This window comes from Balaenoptera acutorostrata, chromosome 20 (genome assembly GCF_949987535.1).
Source record: "Balaenoptera acutorostrata chromosome 20, mBalAcu1.1, whole genome shotgun sequence".
NCBI classification, from domain to species: domain Eukaryota; kingdom Metazoa; phylum Chordata; class Mammalia; order Artiodactyla; family Balaenopteridae; genus Balaenoptera; species Balaenoptera acutorostrata.
This window is the reverse complement of record NC_080083.1, coordinates 24,590,750-24,606,844: the sequence shown is the minus strand read 5'-3', so window position 1 is coordinate 24,606,844 and position 16,095 is coordinate 24,590,750. Positions and strand designations below refer to the sequence as shown.

General features: G+C 36.5%; 2 protein-coding genes and 1 pseudogene across 13 annotated transcripts in view; 2 read left to right on the top strand and 1 right to left on the bottom strand.

Moving 5' to 3' along the window:
• INTS2 (integrator complex subunit 2) overlaps positions 1-1,995 on the top strand; it is a 54,988-nt gene extending 52,993 nt beyond the window's left edge. For all 5 annotated transcript variants that reach the window (XM_057535972.1, XM_057535971.1, XM_007190273.2 and 2 more), the window contains exon 25: positions 14-1,995. In XM_057535972.1, the coding sequence (XP_057391955.1) occupies positions 14-183 (170 nt within the window). In that variant the 3' untranslated portion in view covers positions 184-1,995. The remainder of the gene's footprint in view (positions 1-13) is intronic.
• Positions 1,996-3,536: 1,541 nt separating this feature from the next.
• Positions 3,537-16,095, top strand: part of BRIP1 (BRCA1 interacting helicase 1) — a 208,154-nt gene continuing 195,595 nt past the window's right edge. For 3 of the 8 annotated variants that reach the window (XM_057536508.1, XM_057536507.1, XM_057536501.1), the window contains exons 1-5: positions 3,537-3,643; positions 5,226-5,348; positions 7,014-7,125; positions 8,747-8,920; positions 15,385-15,512. In XM_057536508.1, the coding sequence (XP_057392491.1) occupies positions 5,256-5,348; positions 7,014-7,125; positions 8,747-8,920; positions 15,385-15,512 (507 nt within the window). In that variant the 5' untranslated portion in view covers positions 3,537-3,643; positions 5,226-5,255. Of the gene's footprint in view, positions 3,644-3,836; positions 4,032-5,225; positions 5,349-7,013; positions 7,126-8,746; positions 8,921-15,384; positions 15,513-16,095 lie in introns of those variants that run through there. The other 5 variants (XM_057536502.1, XM_057536503.1, XM_057536505.1 and 2 more) reach the window with 5 other exon arrangements.
• On the bottom strand, positions 6,114-6,804 carry LOC114238842 (cytochrome c oxidase subunit 7C, mitochondrial-like; annotated as a pseudogene).

Below are 16,095 nucleotides of genomic sequence, written 5' to 3'. Positions count from 1 at the left end.
CTTGTGTTTTTAGGCCTTCAACAAATAAAGGAGAAACCAAGTGGATGGTCTGGAATCTGTAAAGATCCATCTTACAAAAATGGACCTAGGGACACTGGAAGCATGGATCCTGATGTACAGCTCTGTCATTGTATTGAAAGCACAATAATTGAAATAATAAACATGAGTGTTAGTGGAATTTAAACAAAAACAAAAAAAACTTAAAACAAAAAAATGAAGCTGTTTTGCTGCATATACCCAACATGAATTTGCATCTTGTAACAGCTAAACTGAATGGGAACAGTAATGTCTTGGAATCACTAAAACGATTCAATTCAACATGAATACAATTTAGAACTCTCTTGAGAATTATGCTTGCTTGTATTTGATTGGCAGTTCTTTGGATCTACTTTGCTGGTATGTTTTTTGTAGCAGCTGAGCTTTTTCTGTTGGGAGCACATTTAAGAAGCCTTTAATTTAATTTCTTATAAAAATAAGTCTGTGGGTAGCCCTAGTATGTACCTGTCAGCTAGTAACAGAGTATATTGTTGCAATGATGAGAGGGAGAAAAAGGGAAGGGAGAATTCAGGAAAAATTAGGAGTTTAGATACCCAAATAGAAACGTCTAAAACTTGCAATGCAAGTAAGAGTAATGCAAGATGGAATTCCATTTCTCAAGAAATAGTATTGAGAAGGCTTTAAAAAAGGCAAATAGCTTTTTGTGAATGATTTTCATGGAATTACAGATGAGGATTTTAAGATTTTACATATTTGCTTCAATTTTTACTAATATATGAAGCCATATGTTTAAAGAGATACTTGAATAATTTGGAATTTTAAGATACTGGTTTAAAAGTGTTTACAGAAACATCTTTGTGCAGAGAAGAACCTGAAAGGATGTCTCATTTAGTTTTTTTAAAGTTTATTTTTATAATGGTCAGAGGGGGGAAATACGTTGGTATCTAATTAAAGTTTAGAGCAATAAAACCCACTGGATTAAAAAGTTCTTGGTTTGTCATCAGGATTATAAGTCACATCATAATTCTAGAAGATTTTGAAGTACAAAAATATATAGTGTTTGGACCACAGGAAAAATTAAAAAGGGGAAAATACTGTGTTGTGGAAGGATTTTGCAGTCCTCTTTTAGGAATGTCCATTGATTAGGTAGATGCATTCAGATAACCCATAATCCTCATTTTTTTTTCGTAATGAAGTATCCAGTGTAGAAGGTACTTCTCTTTGCTTTCTGAGATATACCTGAATGAACCCCCCCTTCCCACCCCACTTGAAACAGACCTCTTCACTTATAAAAGAAATAAGGCAGGCTAATAAGAAACTGTGGTTTTTAAGAAAAGAAATTTAATTTCAGCCTTTTCACTAGCAAATAGTCACATCTTATTTTCCTTCTGTGTAAAACGGGATTACTGCTGGCCCTACCTCATAAAGGGTATTATATAAGAATTAATTTGTATCTGTTTCAAATCATGAAGTGCACAGTCTCATGGATGAGAGTATTTATAACTTTTATTAGATGCTTAAAGTTCAATTAAATAATTTTGATGCAAAAAATAAAAGCGTACACTTAAAAACAAACTATAAGAATTTTCATATTTTTAAACAAGGCAGTTTTGTAGCCTTTTAAAATTAAGTACAACTGCTCCTGTTTTGTTTTCTTTTGTTTAAACTGAGGCTTTGGAATATCTTGTGTGAGTAGGTAACCTCTAGGAATTCAGAAAAGGTTTTCTAACTAAATGCAGTGCACATTTGTGGATCAATTTTCAAAGACTCGTCAAAACCTGCTGTGTTAAAATAATAACATATGCTGTTTTTCATCATGTTTGTTGATGATGTAAATAAAATGTGTAAATATATTAGTGAATGTTAATATTCATGTATTTTAAGTTTAGGTTATAACATTTGTCACAATGTGATTTTTTTTTTATTCAAGTGAAAAACAGATGTGTGCAGCTATTTTGAATATTGGTTTATAAACATTCATATTCTTTATCAAATGAACTTGTAGTTTTTTGTGTTTCATTTCACCACTGTTAACCTGAAAGGAACAGTTCAAGGGACTGGAATCCAGGACTGTCTGGCTCCAGAAACTATGTGTATCCCTTTTTGTTACGCTACATACATCAAAAGGCAATACAAGGTGAGAGTCAGTTGAGAGCCTTAGGAATTCAGGAGAGGAAAATCAGAGTAGTTACCCTGGAGCAGTTACTTAAAAGATTTTGATATTTAAAAAAAATTGTAAAAGCAGAATAATACTTTGAAGGTATTTTTAAGGATTTATTTTTATAAATTATCCTCCATAGCACTGTCTTACCAGTATTTCATTTTTTTGTACTTTCCCTTCATCTTTGCTTATGCATATGTATTTTCACATAATGGAATTCCATAATACCCAGTTTGGCATCTGCTTTTTTTCATTTAACTTTATATGGAAATTTTTTGCAAGTTGTTCGGTTTTTATAATTATTTTATTGGCTCCAGAGTGACTGAATTGATATAACCATCTCCCTATTACTACTAGACTGGGAAGTTAATGATTTTTTTCCGAACAGAATGGGCACTATTATCAACTGAGGTACTACTACTTTTTCTTACTTTTAGATTACTTCTTTAGGATAAATTTATGAGCCTGAGATTACTAAATTAAAGGGTAGAATTTATTTTTATGATTGTACGTTTTGTCATTTTGGGAAGATATAGTAAAACTGAAAGTGAGGCAAAACAAATCAACTCGCCTTTTGCTGCTCCGACCTGCAGCAAATCTCTGTCCCAAACTGGTTTCTCGGGATGTGAAAAACTGTCTCAGGTTTTGCTTTTTGGGGGCACTAGTATTTGAGCCAAGTTTAGGCTAGAGTTTAAAAAAACCCAACAGTTTGGCGACATCATGGTTAACTCCCTATCTCTGAGGAAACTGAAGTGTACTTGGCAAAGAATAAATTGGTCTTAGGAGGGACAGAAGGCTGACAAGCCTTAAAGGAGGTACTGGAGACCTCGAGAGCGTTTCTCTGGTTGAACGTGGTATCTGAGAAAGCCTTGACTATCAGGAGATTCTGTAGCCAGCTGTCATCGAACCTTTTCGCCTAATTTGGCTCAGCACTCTGTCAATTCCCTCCTGGGTCTTTCTGATACTCTGGCTTCCGGAAAGTTCGGAAGTTTGAATCGGGTGCCCCTGAGGAATGCTGAGAGAACTCGGCGCGGCTTAATGGTGTTTCCTTTTCGTTGGCCTACACACCTTAAATGTGAGACTTAGAGTTTCCAAGAAAACTGAGGCACGGATTAAATCACCGGTTTCAAAAAGTCCAACGGAGAAGGCTCTTTTCCTTTAAATCCCTGGGCTCTGCGGGAGTCCATCACTCTCGAGGCAATCGCCTTCCGGTGCCGCCAAGTAGCTTGGGTCCTTTCTTACTGCGGGGGCTTCCGTTGGGTGCCAGAGCGCCCCCTGACCTCGAGCCGGGATTGGTTGCTTGGTTTCTCGTCTTGGCGGGTGATTGGTTGTCTGAGCTCGCCCGGCGATTGGTGCTGGGAGTCGAGGGGGGTGGGAGGCGGGAATTCGTCTGCGAGAGTGTTGTGCAAGCGACTGATGAGAGCTGAAAGGCAGAAAAGGTAAAGCGGCCGCAAGCCCGCGACCGGGCCCGGGAGTCGCAGCCAGGTGAGGAAGAGAGGCTAGGACCTTTCTTCTCTGCCAGGGCTCCGCTGTGGTTGCTCGCAGTTTTCAGCTTCCTTTTCTCCCGTGAGTGGGAGTGCAGTAGGCGTTGTTTGGGTTTTCCTCAGGGCGGGCAAGTCTGTCTCGCGGGAAGGGCGCGAAGTCGGCCAGGAGAGTGCCTTCTCCTTTCGTCCACCCGCTTTGCAGGCCCGTCGGTTGACTGGATCATCAGGGCCTCGGGGATTCCAACTTGCCGAGGGAGGAGGGAATGTGAGGAAGAAAACCTGGGAGCGGGGAGACTGCAGCTTACCTCCTTGGAACAGAGGCCTGTTATTAGCCCCGGGCCCCGCGTTACCTCTGGGCAGGAGGGGGCGACGGCGGGAGCCTGATCTTGGTTTGTCCTTTATTCAGTGTGTGGGGAAGCTTCCCCATTTTGAGATGTCTGTAGCCGCAACTGGGGGGGGGGGGGTCGATTGGTTTCTAAGTTATATTTGAGTAACTAGGCCAGCCTTGAGCTGTTGGTTTAGATTTAGGGGTGAGATTCCACCAAATTTCATTCTCAGAGCTTCACAGAAACACAAAATGTTAGAACTGGAAAAGACCTTAGACTAGTGGTTCTTAACTTCTTTGGGAACACGTAAGCTTTGTTGATGGTTGTTATTGGCTTCATAATCTGTTGAGTTGGTATTTTAACCATCTCTCCAACCCCAGATCGAATTTACCTTTTTTTCACCATTGCAAATAATTTTTCACTTGATAACGGTGTATATCATTTTCCCTCAGTTTTCAGTTATTTCCTTAGGATGTATTTCTGGGAATGAGAAATCTTTGGACTTTCTCTCCAGACAAATGCAGTCATACACAGAAACTTCTGCATGCAGTATCAAGAGATCACAGCCTTTCAATTACATCTATGGATCCTAGGTTAAGAGAAGGTGGTTTACAAGAGGTGGGGATTAAAGTAGATCACTTCCTCTGTATCAGATGCTGGAGTTGAGGCACATTCTGTACATTACCATATTTAATTCTTAAGTCAGTGCCTGGCTAATTTTCATAAAAACCCTATCAGGTGGATATCTCCATTTCACAGATGAAGAAACAGGCTCTGTGAGATTCACAGTGGAATTCAAATTTAGGCTTGCCTTACTTCAAAGTCCATCTTCTTTCCATTATACCCTACGGACCTTTAAGTAAGAATTACTGAGCACCTACCATGTGCCAAGGCGCTTTCTTCCTTACAACAATTTTTAAATTACGGATTATTACAGATAAGGATCTTAGTTTAGAGAAGTGAAGAGACATGATCAGGGTAACATATCTGAGTTGTTGTCAGAACCTGATGTAGAACCTACTTCCTAACTCCTGGTCCACAGCTTTGGCAGAATAAGGATGCAAATCCAGATTTGTTAGATTCCAAGACATGCTCTCAACCACTGATTTATAAGAGTAGGACATCCTTTTACTTCCATTTGTTTTGTTTATACATTTATTAATTCCAATTTTTGTTTCTAGACTTCTGTCCTAGTCTCAGGTATCTGTTTTTCTTTGAATGGGTTTGTTTCAGTATTGACTTTCATTTCTGTTGCAGTTAGGTATCTGAAGTAACCAGTAAAGCAGGATGTCTTCAGTATGTTCTGAGTATACAATTGGTGGGGTGAAGATTAACTTTCCTTGTAAAGCTTATCCATCACAGCTTGCTATGATGAATTCTGTAAGTATTGTTCAGCAATTATTTTAAGTCTTTATTAAGATACAGATGCTTATAATTCATAACATACATTGAGTCTGTGACTACATTTTCTCAGGTAGTAAATGGATTGAAAATATTTGCTGGGTTCATTGAAGAACATCTAACCTTTGGAAAAATAATACTGATTGCTGCTAAACTGTATATATCTATGATTAGGAGGTAAAGGAGAACATCCTGAAAAATGTTCTCAGCTCATTTAGAACTTCTGTTTACTTTACTGAATTACTTTGAAATAGAAAGTATTTACTATCTTCTACGCAGACTACTATACTTTTCGCCATAATTTTTTTGAGATATTTCAATCATATAGAAAATTAATATACAAATTTGAGTAAACCAATTTACCAGCTTTGTTAAATCTTAATATTTTGCCATATTTACTTTATACCTTGTTTATGAGTAACAAGATAACTAATATCCTGAATTTGTTATTTTTCTTTCCTAGCCATGTTTTTATACTTTTATTGCATAGGTATGTATCCATAAACAATATAGTGTATACTTTACATTTTTATAACTTTGCACAATGATATGATATTATGCTTATCTTTCTGGAGAACTTGATTTTTTTTTTACTTAATATCCTTCTTCTTATTATTATTTTTAAAGGATTTATGCCATAAGTTTATTTATAGACGTACCTAGTATGTTGAGTTCAAGAGTTGGATCCTTTTTTCAGAGAGATTGCACCTCTTAAAATGCTCCCCTTCATATCTGTTTCATGGATTATTTTTTGAGCAGTTGGTGTCTTACTATAAAGAAAGGAGAAACAAATCCAGATCAGAAGTACAAAGTCATTGTAACTAGTAATCGCCCCTTGTTTTCCACTGAAAATGGTAAATTCTTCCCCGGACCCTCCTCATAGTGGCTCCTATGGACCACAGAGGTTGTGAACCTCCAGATGCTCTGTCCCAACGTAGCGCTGTTGGAAGCCTGTGGAAGGCGCAGAGACTGAAGGCAGAAGAAATGGCAGCAGCACACCAAGCCCTCCTTTCCTCATGACCTTGTTCCCTTGTCTAACATTTTTAAGATGTAGCCCTATTGATTGATAACGCATTTTCATTGCTGTATGGTATTCCATTGTATGAATATACCAGAATTTTATATTTGCTCATTTTCCTCTTGATAGACATTTAGGTTGTTTACGTTATTTTGCAATTATAAACAGTGCTGCTATGAACTTTCTTATACATGTTTCCTTGTGTTCCTGTGGGAAAGGTTTTGGGTGTTTACATAGGACTGGATTGCTGGAGTTCAGTATCGTTAACTTTACTAGAAATTGTTAATTTCTGTACAGAGTGGTTGTAACACTCCCACCAACAGTATCCCCCATTAAGTTTTCATCAAAGATATTAGTGTATTCTAGTTTTACAGAAATGATGGTGCTTGCATAAGTAAGGCACAAATTGCTTTTCATTTCTTTTGTGCTTGATATGGTTTAAATCTCACATAATTTTAGGGAGAGATATAAAGGAATAAAGTCTACATTTAACTAAATTCTAGTTCTCCTATCTGCTATTGCTCTGTTCCTTGAAGTGCATGCAACTTTACTTGTTGTTTTATGGAGAGAGACTTTAATGAAGTAAGTTGTTTATTGATTTTTTGAAATTGTTTTTGTGTCCGTAGATTGTCAGAGGATTAAATAGTAAGCAGCATTGTTTGTTGGAGAGCCCCACAGGGAGTGGGAAAAGCTTAGCCTTACTTTGCTCTGCTTTAGCATGGCAACAATCTCTTAGTGGTAAGTAGTTGTTTGATGTCTTCAGGTTGCTTATTGGGACCTGAAAAAAATCTAATAAAGTACTTTTTACCCAGAATGCTTCAACCATGTTCTAGCTAATTTAAATATTCTCTTTTAAGATATTTCTTTATAATCAGTTATATATCTTCCAAAAGAGTTTCAATATAGCAAAATATGTTCAGTTAATCCTAAAATAATTTTGAACATAAGATAGTCCTTTATTTGATGATTCAGCGTGTATACAAGAATCTCAGATTTTATTTTTACTATTTTTCATAATAATGATTATGAAAATAATTAGATGATAATTTGTATATAAAAGTTGCAAGAGATGGGGCTGTCATGATTATGTAGCATATCAGTACAAATAATTGCTTTTTTTGAGTAAATCCTTTAATATAGTTGCTTATCTCACAACATTAGAAAATGGAATACATAAAAAAGAAAAATTCTAGTTGATCTTTCTACTTGTTTGGATGCAAGATAAGCAGAAGTTTATTGTAATATTGTTTTTATGAATTCATATTATTTCCCATAGCTTTATTTGCTAACAAATGTCTAGTTTTGTGAAAGACTATCTAATATTCATAATGAATCTGAAATACAATATTGGTCACATTTTAGTTACATAATTAGATGGCTCTGTCCTAAAGTATTAGGAGATTTTAAAGTTAACCATGGGTGTATATGTGTATGTATGTATGTGTGTATATATATGTACACACATATATATGTTTTTTGAAAAGAAATAGTTGTGCTACTGGTAAGACTATTAAAAATAAAGAGTAAATATTTTATAAGCTTTTGGTTGTCCATTTTGTTTCTTACTGATGTTTATCTTTGGGGAAAATGAGATTATCTGTTAATAAATTTTTAATGGGAGACTCTGGAAAATAAAATTAGTAGTATTTATGTAGTGCAGATGGGAAAATAATGTCAGTACTGTTTATAGAAAATAAAATAAATTATTTAGCTTTTATATATCTATGAATTGTATATTTATACAATGTAGGCACACATAGAACTGTTACAATTTTGTATTATATTTAAGTATTGAAAATTACCTGTTTTATTTAATTTGAATATTGACTTTAAAATGTATTTTGATACATGTATCAGAAATGATATCATGAAACATGTTTTTTGAAATAGAAGTATAATGTGGGAATGATTTAACCCTTATGTGTTTACATTATTATTTTATATTGAACTTTCAAATTTTTCATTTAGGGAAATAGCAGTAATTAAGAATATACTTTAGGTATACTTGGTATTTTAATATATCTCAATATAAATGAATACTCAAGTGGTTGTGCCTCTGTTACATTATTAATCTTTGACTGTTATTAGATTTTTGTAAATCATGTAAATTGTTGATAACTTCTCTATAAATGTTTCTGGCATAAGTGTTTCTCACCTGTCCTAATTTAATGCTGCAGGATGGGTGACCAACTTGTCCAGATTTGCCAGGTACTTTCCTGGTTTTAGAACTGAAATTCTGAATCCTGGGAAACCTCCCAATCCTGGGCAAAAAATAAGGTGGTTGCGCACCCTAGCTGAAGAGGAAGATTAATGTTTTTTTAATTAGAAATATTATAAATAGAGGTTATTTCATTTTTAGGGAAGCCAGTGGATGAAGGCTTAAGTAAAAAAGCTGAAGTACCATTGTCGTGTTGTTGTACATGCCATTCAAAGAATTTTACAAACAATGACGTGAACCAGGGAACTTCATATCATTTCAACAGTCCAAGTACACCGCCTTCTGAAAGAAATGGCACTTTGTCAACTTGTCAAGGTAGTTTATATTTTGTCTGGGTCTTTTGGTATCTGTAATAGGGGTCTTAATTATTGCTGTTATGAGACCTAATGTAGATAAATTTTGTTAGCATAATTGGTTATGTATTTCCACCTAATTTCTCTGGAATTATTTTGAATAATGCATAGAGTGGTCAGAAATCCTTGGAATATTTTATTCTTGGCCTCACTTTTTTTTTTTTTTAATATTTATTTATTTATTTATTTATTTTTGGCTGTGTTGGGTCTTCATTTCTGTGCAAGGGCTTTCTCTAGTTGCGGCGAGTGGGGGCCACTCTTCATCGCGGTGCGCGGGCCTCTCACTATCGCGGCCTCTCTTGTTGCGGAGCACAGGCTCCAGACGGGCAGGCTCAGTAATTGTGGCTCACGGGCCCAGTTGCTCCGCGGCATGTGGGATCTTCCCAGACCAGGGCTCGAACCCGTTTCCCCTGCATTGGCAGGCAGATTCTCAACAACTGCGCCACCAGGGAAGCCCTTGGCCTCACTTTTAACTGATTCAGACATCTTGCTAGTTTAAATCATTTTTGAAGAAGGCAAGGCAAAATAACTGATATTCAGAAATTGATGTTATTTGTAGGCAGTATTGTTAATTATATGTCAGAATTTTATAAAACATTTTGATTTGTATTGTAAGGCAAAATCTAATTAGCCTCATTCATTCTTGATAAGTTTGCCTGGACTTCTGAGACCAGTATCCTATATGAGAATCAGGTATGTTTCAAATATGATCCTTAGCTGTTCTTACTAGATTTATTTAAGGGAAATATATTATCAATAACATAAAATTATTAATTTAAAGAATATTTCTTTTGCTTTGACTGTATGGAAAAGATTGACCATTACTTGCTTAAGCCAGAAACCTAGGAGACATCCTGTACACTTCGCTCTTCCTTATTCCTCCATGCAAATCTCCACCTCCATTGATAACTTCCCTAGTACAAACTACCATTTGTTCTTTAGACCGTGTAATAACTCCTTTCCTGCTTTCACTCATGCCATTCCTTAACTAATCACTGGCAGGGAGAAAAGAGGTTGCCATGACTGGCTTAAGTCTAAACAATATCCACTTCCTAAAATCAAGGATGGAGTTGTCTTCCTCTAAAGCACATGACTGTGTGGAGGATGGTAGCTGCTTGAACCGAAGTGTGATTCTTTTAGGAATGAAGAAGAGGAAGTGGAATAGATGCCGGAGAGGTGACCAATAGTGTTGTCTACATGGTTTTGACCCTTAACATTTTTGGCTTTCTTTCCATTCTTTAAAAGGGTCATGCTTTCTGCTGCCTTCAGAGCCTTTGCTTGTGTTAGTGTCTCTTCTGAGGAAAATTCCATCTTCAACTTGTTGTCTTGCTCTTCCTTTAGCTCTCAGCTTAGATATCACTTCTTTAAGCAGCCATACTGATCTTTCCATCACACTACATTTGGTTTCCCTATTATATTCTGTCATCTCACTGTGTACCTCTCCTTCATAGCACTTGTTACAATTCGTATTATCCACGTGTCTGTGTGCATCTTTTATTAATCTCTGCTTCCCCTAGCAGACTGTATACTCCATGAGGTCAGGAACTGTGTCAGTTTGCTCACCATTGCATATCTAGCAGTGCCTGGCATATAGTAGGAGCTAGATAAATATTTGTTGTATGAATGAATGGAATTGATTTTAAGCTAATTATTAATATAAGAACTCTTGGCTTATAATGTTTATGTACAACCTGTATTTTTTTTAAAATACAGCTTTATTGAAATATTCTTGACATAACAGACTCTATATATTTAAATGGTACATTTTGATAAGGTTCGACATAAGAGTATTTCCCTGAAACTTTCACTAACATCAAGATAGTGAATATATCCATCAGCTTCAAAAGTTTTCTCATGCCTCTTTATTATCCCTCCTTTCCACCATTTTATAATTTATCCTCCCCAAACAACCACTGAGTGTTTTCTGTCACTGTAGATTAGTTTGCATTTTCTAGAGTTTATATGAATGAAATAATACAGTTTGTACACTTATTTTGCCTAGCTTCTTTCACTTAACATAATTCTTTTAAAATTTATCCATGTTGTTGCATGTATCAACAGTTGGTTCTTTTTTATTGCTGAGTAATATTCTGTTGTATGGATATACTGCAAATTGTTTATGCAGTCACCTGTTGATGTGTATTTGAGTTGTTTCTAGTTTCCGGTTACAAATAAAGCTGCTATGAACATTTGTGTATAAGTCGTTGTTATGGACATGTGCTTTCACTTTTCTGGGTAAATACCTAGGAGTGTAATGACTGGATCACTTATGTTTAACTTTAAGAAACTTCAAAAGTGTTTCCCAAAGTAGTTATGCCATTTTACATTTCCACCAGCAGTGTATGAGAGTTCCCATTTCTCTGCATCCTTGCCAGCACTTGGTATGGTAAATCTTTTTAGCCATTCTAATAAGCTTATAGTGGTATCTTATTGTGGTTTTATTTTGCATTTCCCTAATGACTTGTGATGTTGAGCATCTTTTCTTTTTTTTTTTTTAATAAATTTATTTATTTTATTTATACGTTTTTGGCTGTATTGGGTCTCCGTTGCTGCGCGCGGGCTTTCTCTAGTTGTGGCGAGAGGGGGCTACTCTTCGTTGCGGTGCGCAGGCTTCTCATTGCGGTGGCTTCTCTCGTTGTGGAGCACGGGCGCTAGGCACACGAGCTTCAGTAGTTGTGGCACGCGGGCTCAGTAGTTGTGGCTTGTGGGCTCTAGAGCGCAGTCTCAGTAGTTGTGGCACACGGGCTTAGTTGCTCCGCAGCATGTGGGATCTTCCCGGTCCAGGGCTTGAACCCGTGTCCCCTGCATTGGCAGGCGGATTCTTAACCACTGCGCCACCAGGGAAGCCCTGAGCATCTTTTCATGTGCTTATTAGCCATTTGTATATCTTCTTTGATGAAATGTCTGTTGAAATCTTTTGCCTGTTTATTGTTTTTTTCTTATTGTTAAGTTTGGGATTTCTTTATATATTTTTGAGTACAAGTTTCTTTTTTTAATCAAGTATAGTTTTAGGTTTTACTTTTAAGTCTAAGAGTTAATTTTTGTATACGGTGTGAGATGTGGATCCAGGTTCGTTTATTTTGCGTATGAATATCTAATTGTTCAGCAACATTTATTGAAAAGGCTACCCTTTGTCTGCTGCATTGCCTTTGTGCCTTTGTAAAAAATCAGTTTTCAATAAACTTGAATTTTAATATAATTGTGAGTTAGAGTTGTTTAGAGTAGTCTCTTCAAGGATCAGATGGGGTAAATCTGGGTTGTATTCTGATGCTCTCTTTACATTTTTAAGTAAATTCTTTAAAAATATAACCTAAATACAGAAAAATGCAAAAATTCTATGTGTATAGCTTGATGAATTTTCACAAAGTAAACACACTAGTGTAACTACCACTAGATGAAAAATAGGACATAGCCGACACCCCAGTGGCACTTTTCATGTTCTTTTCCTGTCACTATTCTCTCCACAGATGGTAGCTATCTTCCCTCTGTCACCATTGATGAGTTTTGCTTCTTTATAGAAATGGAATTATATCTGTACTCTTGTGTCTGTCAGCTTTTGCTTAACATATTTCTCAGATTCATTTGTGTTGTATATAGCAGTAGTTCTTATTGCTGTATTTTATGGTATATAATACATTATATACCATAATTTATTATTTCATTCTACAATTGTTAGACATTTGGGTGGTTTCTAATTTTGGTTATTAAAGCTATTATGAACATTCTTGTTCCCTCTGGTACAGATAGGTAAACACTTTCTATTAGATATAGATCTAGGAATGGAATTGCTGGTCATAGTGTATGCATATGTTGAACTATAGTAGATACTGCCAACGTTTTCCAAAATGGTTGAACCAATTTATTCATCACCCCCCCACTCTACGTCTAGTAGTATATGGAAGTTACATTGTTCAGCATTCTTTTTTTTTTTAAATTAATTTATTTAATTTATTTTTGCCTGTGTTGGGTCTTTGTTGCTGCTCGCGGGCTTTCTCTAGTTGTGGCGAGTGGGGGCTACTCTTTGTTGCAGTGTGCGGGCTTCTCATTGTGGTGGCTTCTCTTGTTGTGGAGCACAGGCTGTAGGCACGCAGGCTTCAGTAGTTGTGGCACGTGGGCTCTAGAGCGCAGGCTCAGTAGTTGTGGCGCACGGGCTTAGTTGCTCCGCGGCATGTGGGATCTTCCCGGACCAGGGCTCGAACCCATGTCCCCTGCATTGGCAGGCAGATTCCTAACCACTGCGCCACCAGGGAAGCCCCCAGCATTCTTGTTAGCACTTGATATTCGACTCTTTTTAAGTTTTAGTCATTATGGTGCCTGTGTGTTGTTCTTGTGAATTTTAATTGTTATCTCTCTGGTAACTAATGAGGTTGATCATCCTTTTTTTTTTTTTTTTAATCTTTATTGGAGGATAATTGCTTCACAATACCATGTTAGTTTCTGTTGCACAACAAAGCGAATCAGCCATATGCATACACATGTCCCCATATCCCCTCCCCCTTGAGCCTCTCTCCCATCCTCCCTATGCCACCCCTCTAGGTCATTGCAAAGCACCAAGCCAATCTCACTGTGCTATGCTGCTGCTTCCCACCAGCCAACTGTTTTACATTCGGTAGTGTATATATGTCGATGCTACTCTCACTTTGCCCCAGCTTTGCCCTCCCACCCCATGTCATCAAGTCCATTCTGTATGTCTACTTCTTATTCCTGCCCTGCAACTAGGTTCATCAGTACCATTTTTTTTTTTAGATTCCATATACATGCGCTAGCATACAGTATTTATTTTTCTCTTTCTGACTTACTTCACTCTGTATGACAGACTCTAGGTCCATCTACCTCACTACAAACAACTCAATTTTGTTTCTTTTTATGGTTGAGTAATATTCCATTGTATATATGTGCCACATCTTCTTTATCCATTCATCTGTTGATGGACATTTAGGTTGGTTCCATGTCCTGGCTCTTGTAAGTAGTGGGATTGCTGGGTCATATGGTAGTTCTATTTTTAGTTTTTTAAGGAACCTCCATACTGTTTTCTATGGTAGTTGTATCAGTTTACATTCCCACCAACAGTGTAGGAGGGTTCCCTTTTCACTACACCCTTTCCAGCATTTACTGTTTCTAGGTTTTTTTTTTTTTTTTTTTTTTTTTATTAGAAGACTATCCTTTATTTATTTATTTATTTTTGCTGTGTTGGGTCTTCGGTTCGTGCGAGGGCTTTCTCCAGTTGCGGCAAGCGGGGACCACTCTTCATTGCGGTGTGGGGACCGCTCTTCATCGCAGTGCGCGGGCCTCTCTCCATCGCGGCCCCTCCCGTTGCGGGGCACAGGCTCCAGACGCGCAGGCTCAGCAATTGTGGCTCACGGGCCCAGCTGCTCCATGGCATGTGGGATCTTCCCAGACCAGGGCTCGAACCCGTGTCCCCTGCATTAGCAGGCAGATTCTCAACCACTGCGCCACCAGGGAAGCCCCCTGTTTCTAGGTTTTTTGATAATGGCTATTCTGACCAGCGTGAGGTGATACCTCACTGTAGTTTTGATTTGCATTTCTCTAATAATTAGTGATGTTGAACATCTTTTCATGTGCCTCTTGGCCATCTGTATGTCTTCCTTGGTGAAATGTCTATTTAGGTCTTCTGCCGTTTTATTTTTTTTAACATCTTTATTGGGGTATAATTGCTTTACTATGGTGTGTTAGTTTCTGCTGTATAACAAAGTGAATCAGCTATATGTATACATATATCCCCATATCCCCTCCCTCTTGCATCTCCCTCCCACCCTCCCTGTCCCACCCCTCTAGGTGGTCACAAAGCACTGAGCTGATCTATGAGTCTGCTTCCCACTAGCTATCTATTTTACATTTGGTAGTGTATATCCATTTGTTTATTTTTGTTTTTATTTCCATTACTCAGGGAGATGGATTGAAAAAGATATTTCTGCGATTTATGTCAAAGAGTGTTCTGCCTGTGTTTTCCTCTAAGAGTTTCATAGTATCCCGTCTTACATTTAGGTCTTTAATCCATTTTGAGTTTATTTTTGTGTATGGTGTTAAAGAATGTTCTAATTTCATTTTTTTACATGTAGCTGTCCAGTTTTTCCAGCACCATTTATGGACTTCCCTCTTGAAAGCATATTTCTAAAAATGTTTGCTGTGTCTTTGTTAAAGTATACTGAGCGGTAAATAAGTGCTTTTAAAGATGTTTAGCATTTCCTATTTTAAACTATGTTATGACTTTTTAGAAATAAGTCTTAACGTCTTTTTTAAAGTTGAAGCATAGTTTATTTACAATATTATCTTAGTTTTGGGTGTACAGCATAGTGATTCAGTATTTTTACAGATTAAAGTCTTACATCTTGATTTTAATTTTTTTCTAAAAAATTACCTAAATGTAAGTTATTTATACTAATTTCTTATAACTTCTTATATAAGACTCTCCTGAAAAAACTACACTGTCTGCAAAGCTATCTGCTAAGAAACAGGCATCCAGGTACAGAGATGAAAATGATGATTTTCAAGTAGAGAAGAAAAGAATTCGACCCTTAGAGACTACACAGCAGGTAAACAGTTTATTGGCAGTGGAATAATCCCATTAGTTTTAGCTGAACAAGGTAGTCAAGTATCAATCATTTTTCAGTGGCATCTGTAGAGATTATTTTGGGTAGTGTCAGATGTGAATTAAATGGTAAATTATTATAATTTTGTTTTGGCCAATATACCTCTGATATGAATGTTTAGGTCATAGATACTTTTGGTATTGATAGTTTTAATATAATGACAAAGTTTACTGTTATTTATTGAGTTTTTAATATCAATACATTATAAAATATGTTTATTTCTAAAAATTATTGAAGAACCTAAATTACTAGAAATTTTAAATGAAATGTTTTCATAGGTGAAAACAATGTTTTCTCATAGAGTTCATGGCATTGAGGTAAGGAGGATGGACTTTAATAGACTTAGTTACAAATAAAAAAGATTATTAGTTAATTAGCATGTCCTTTGTAGATAATTATTTATTTTTAATTGAATATACTCAAAAGGTGTTTGCATTTTTACGTAGTTTATCTGTTCCATTTATAATCTTTATTATCTTCCATAATTAAACCTTGTTTTTAGAAATAGAATGAAATCGTTTTCTAG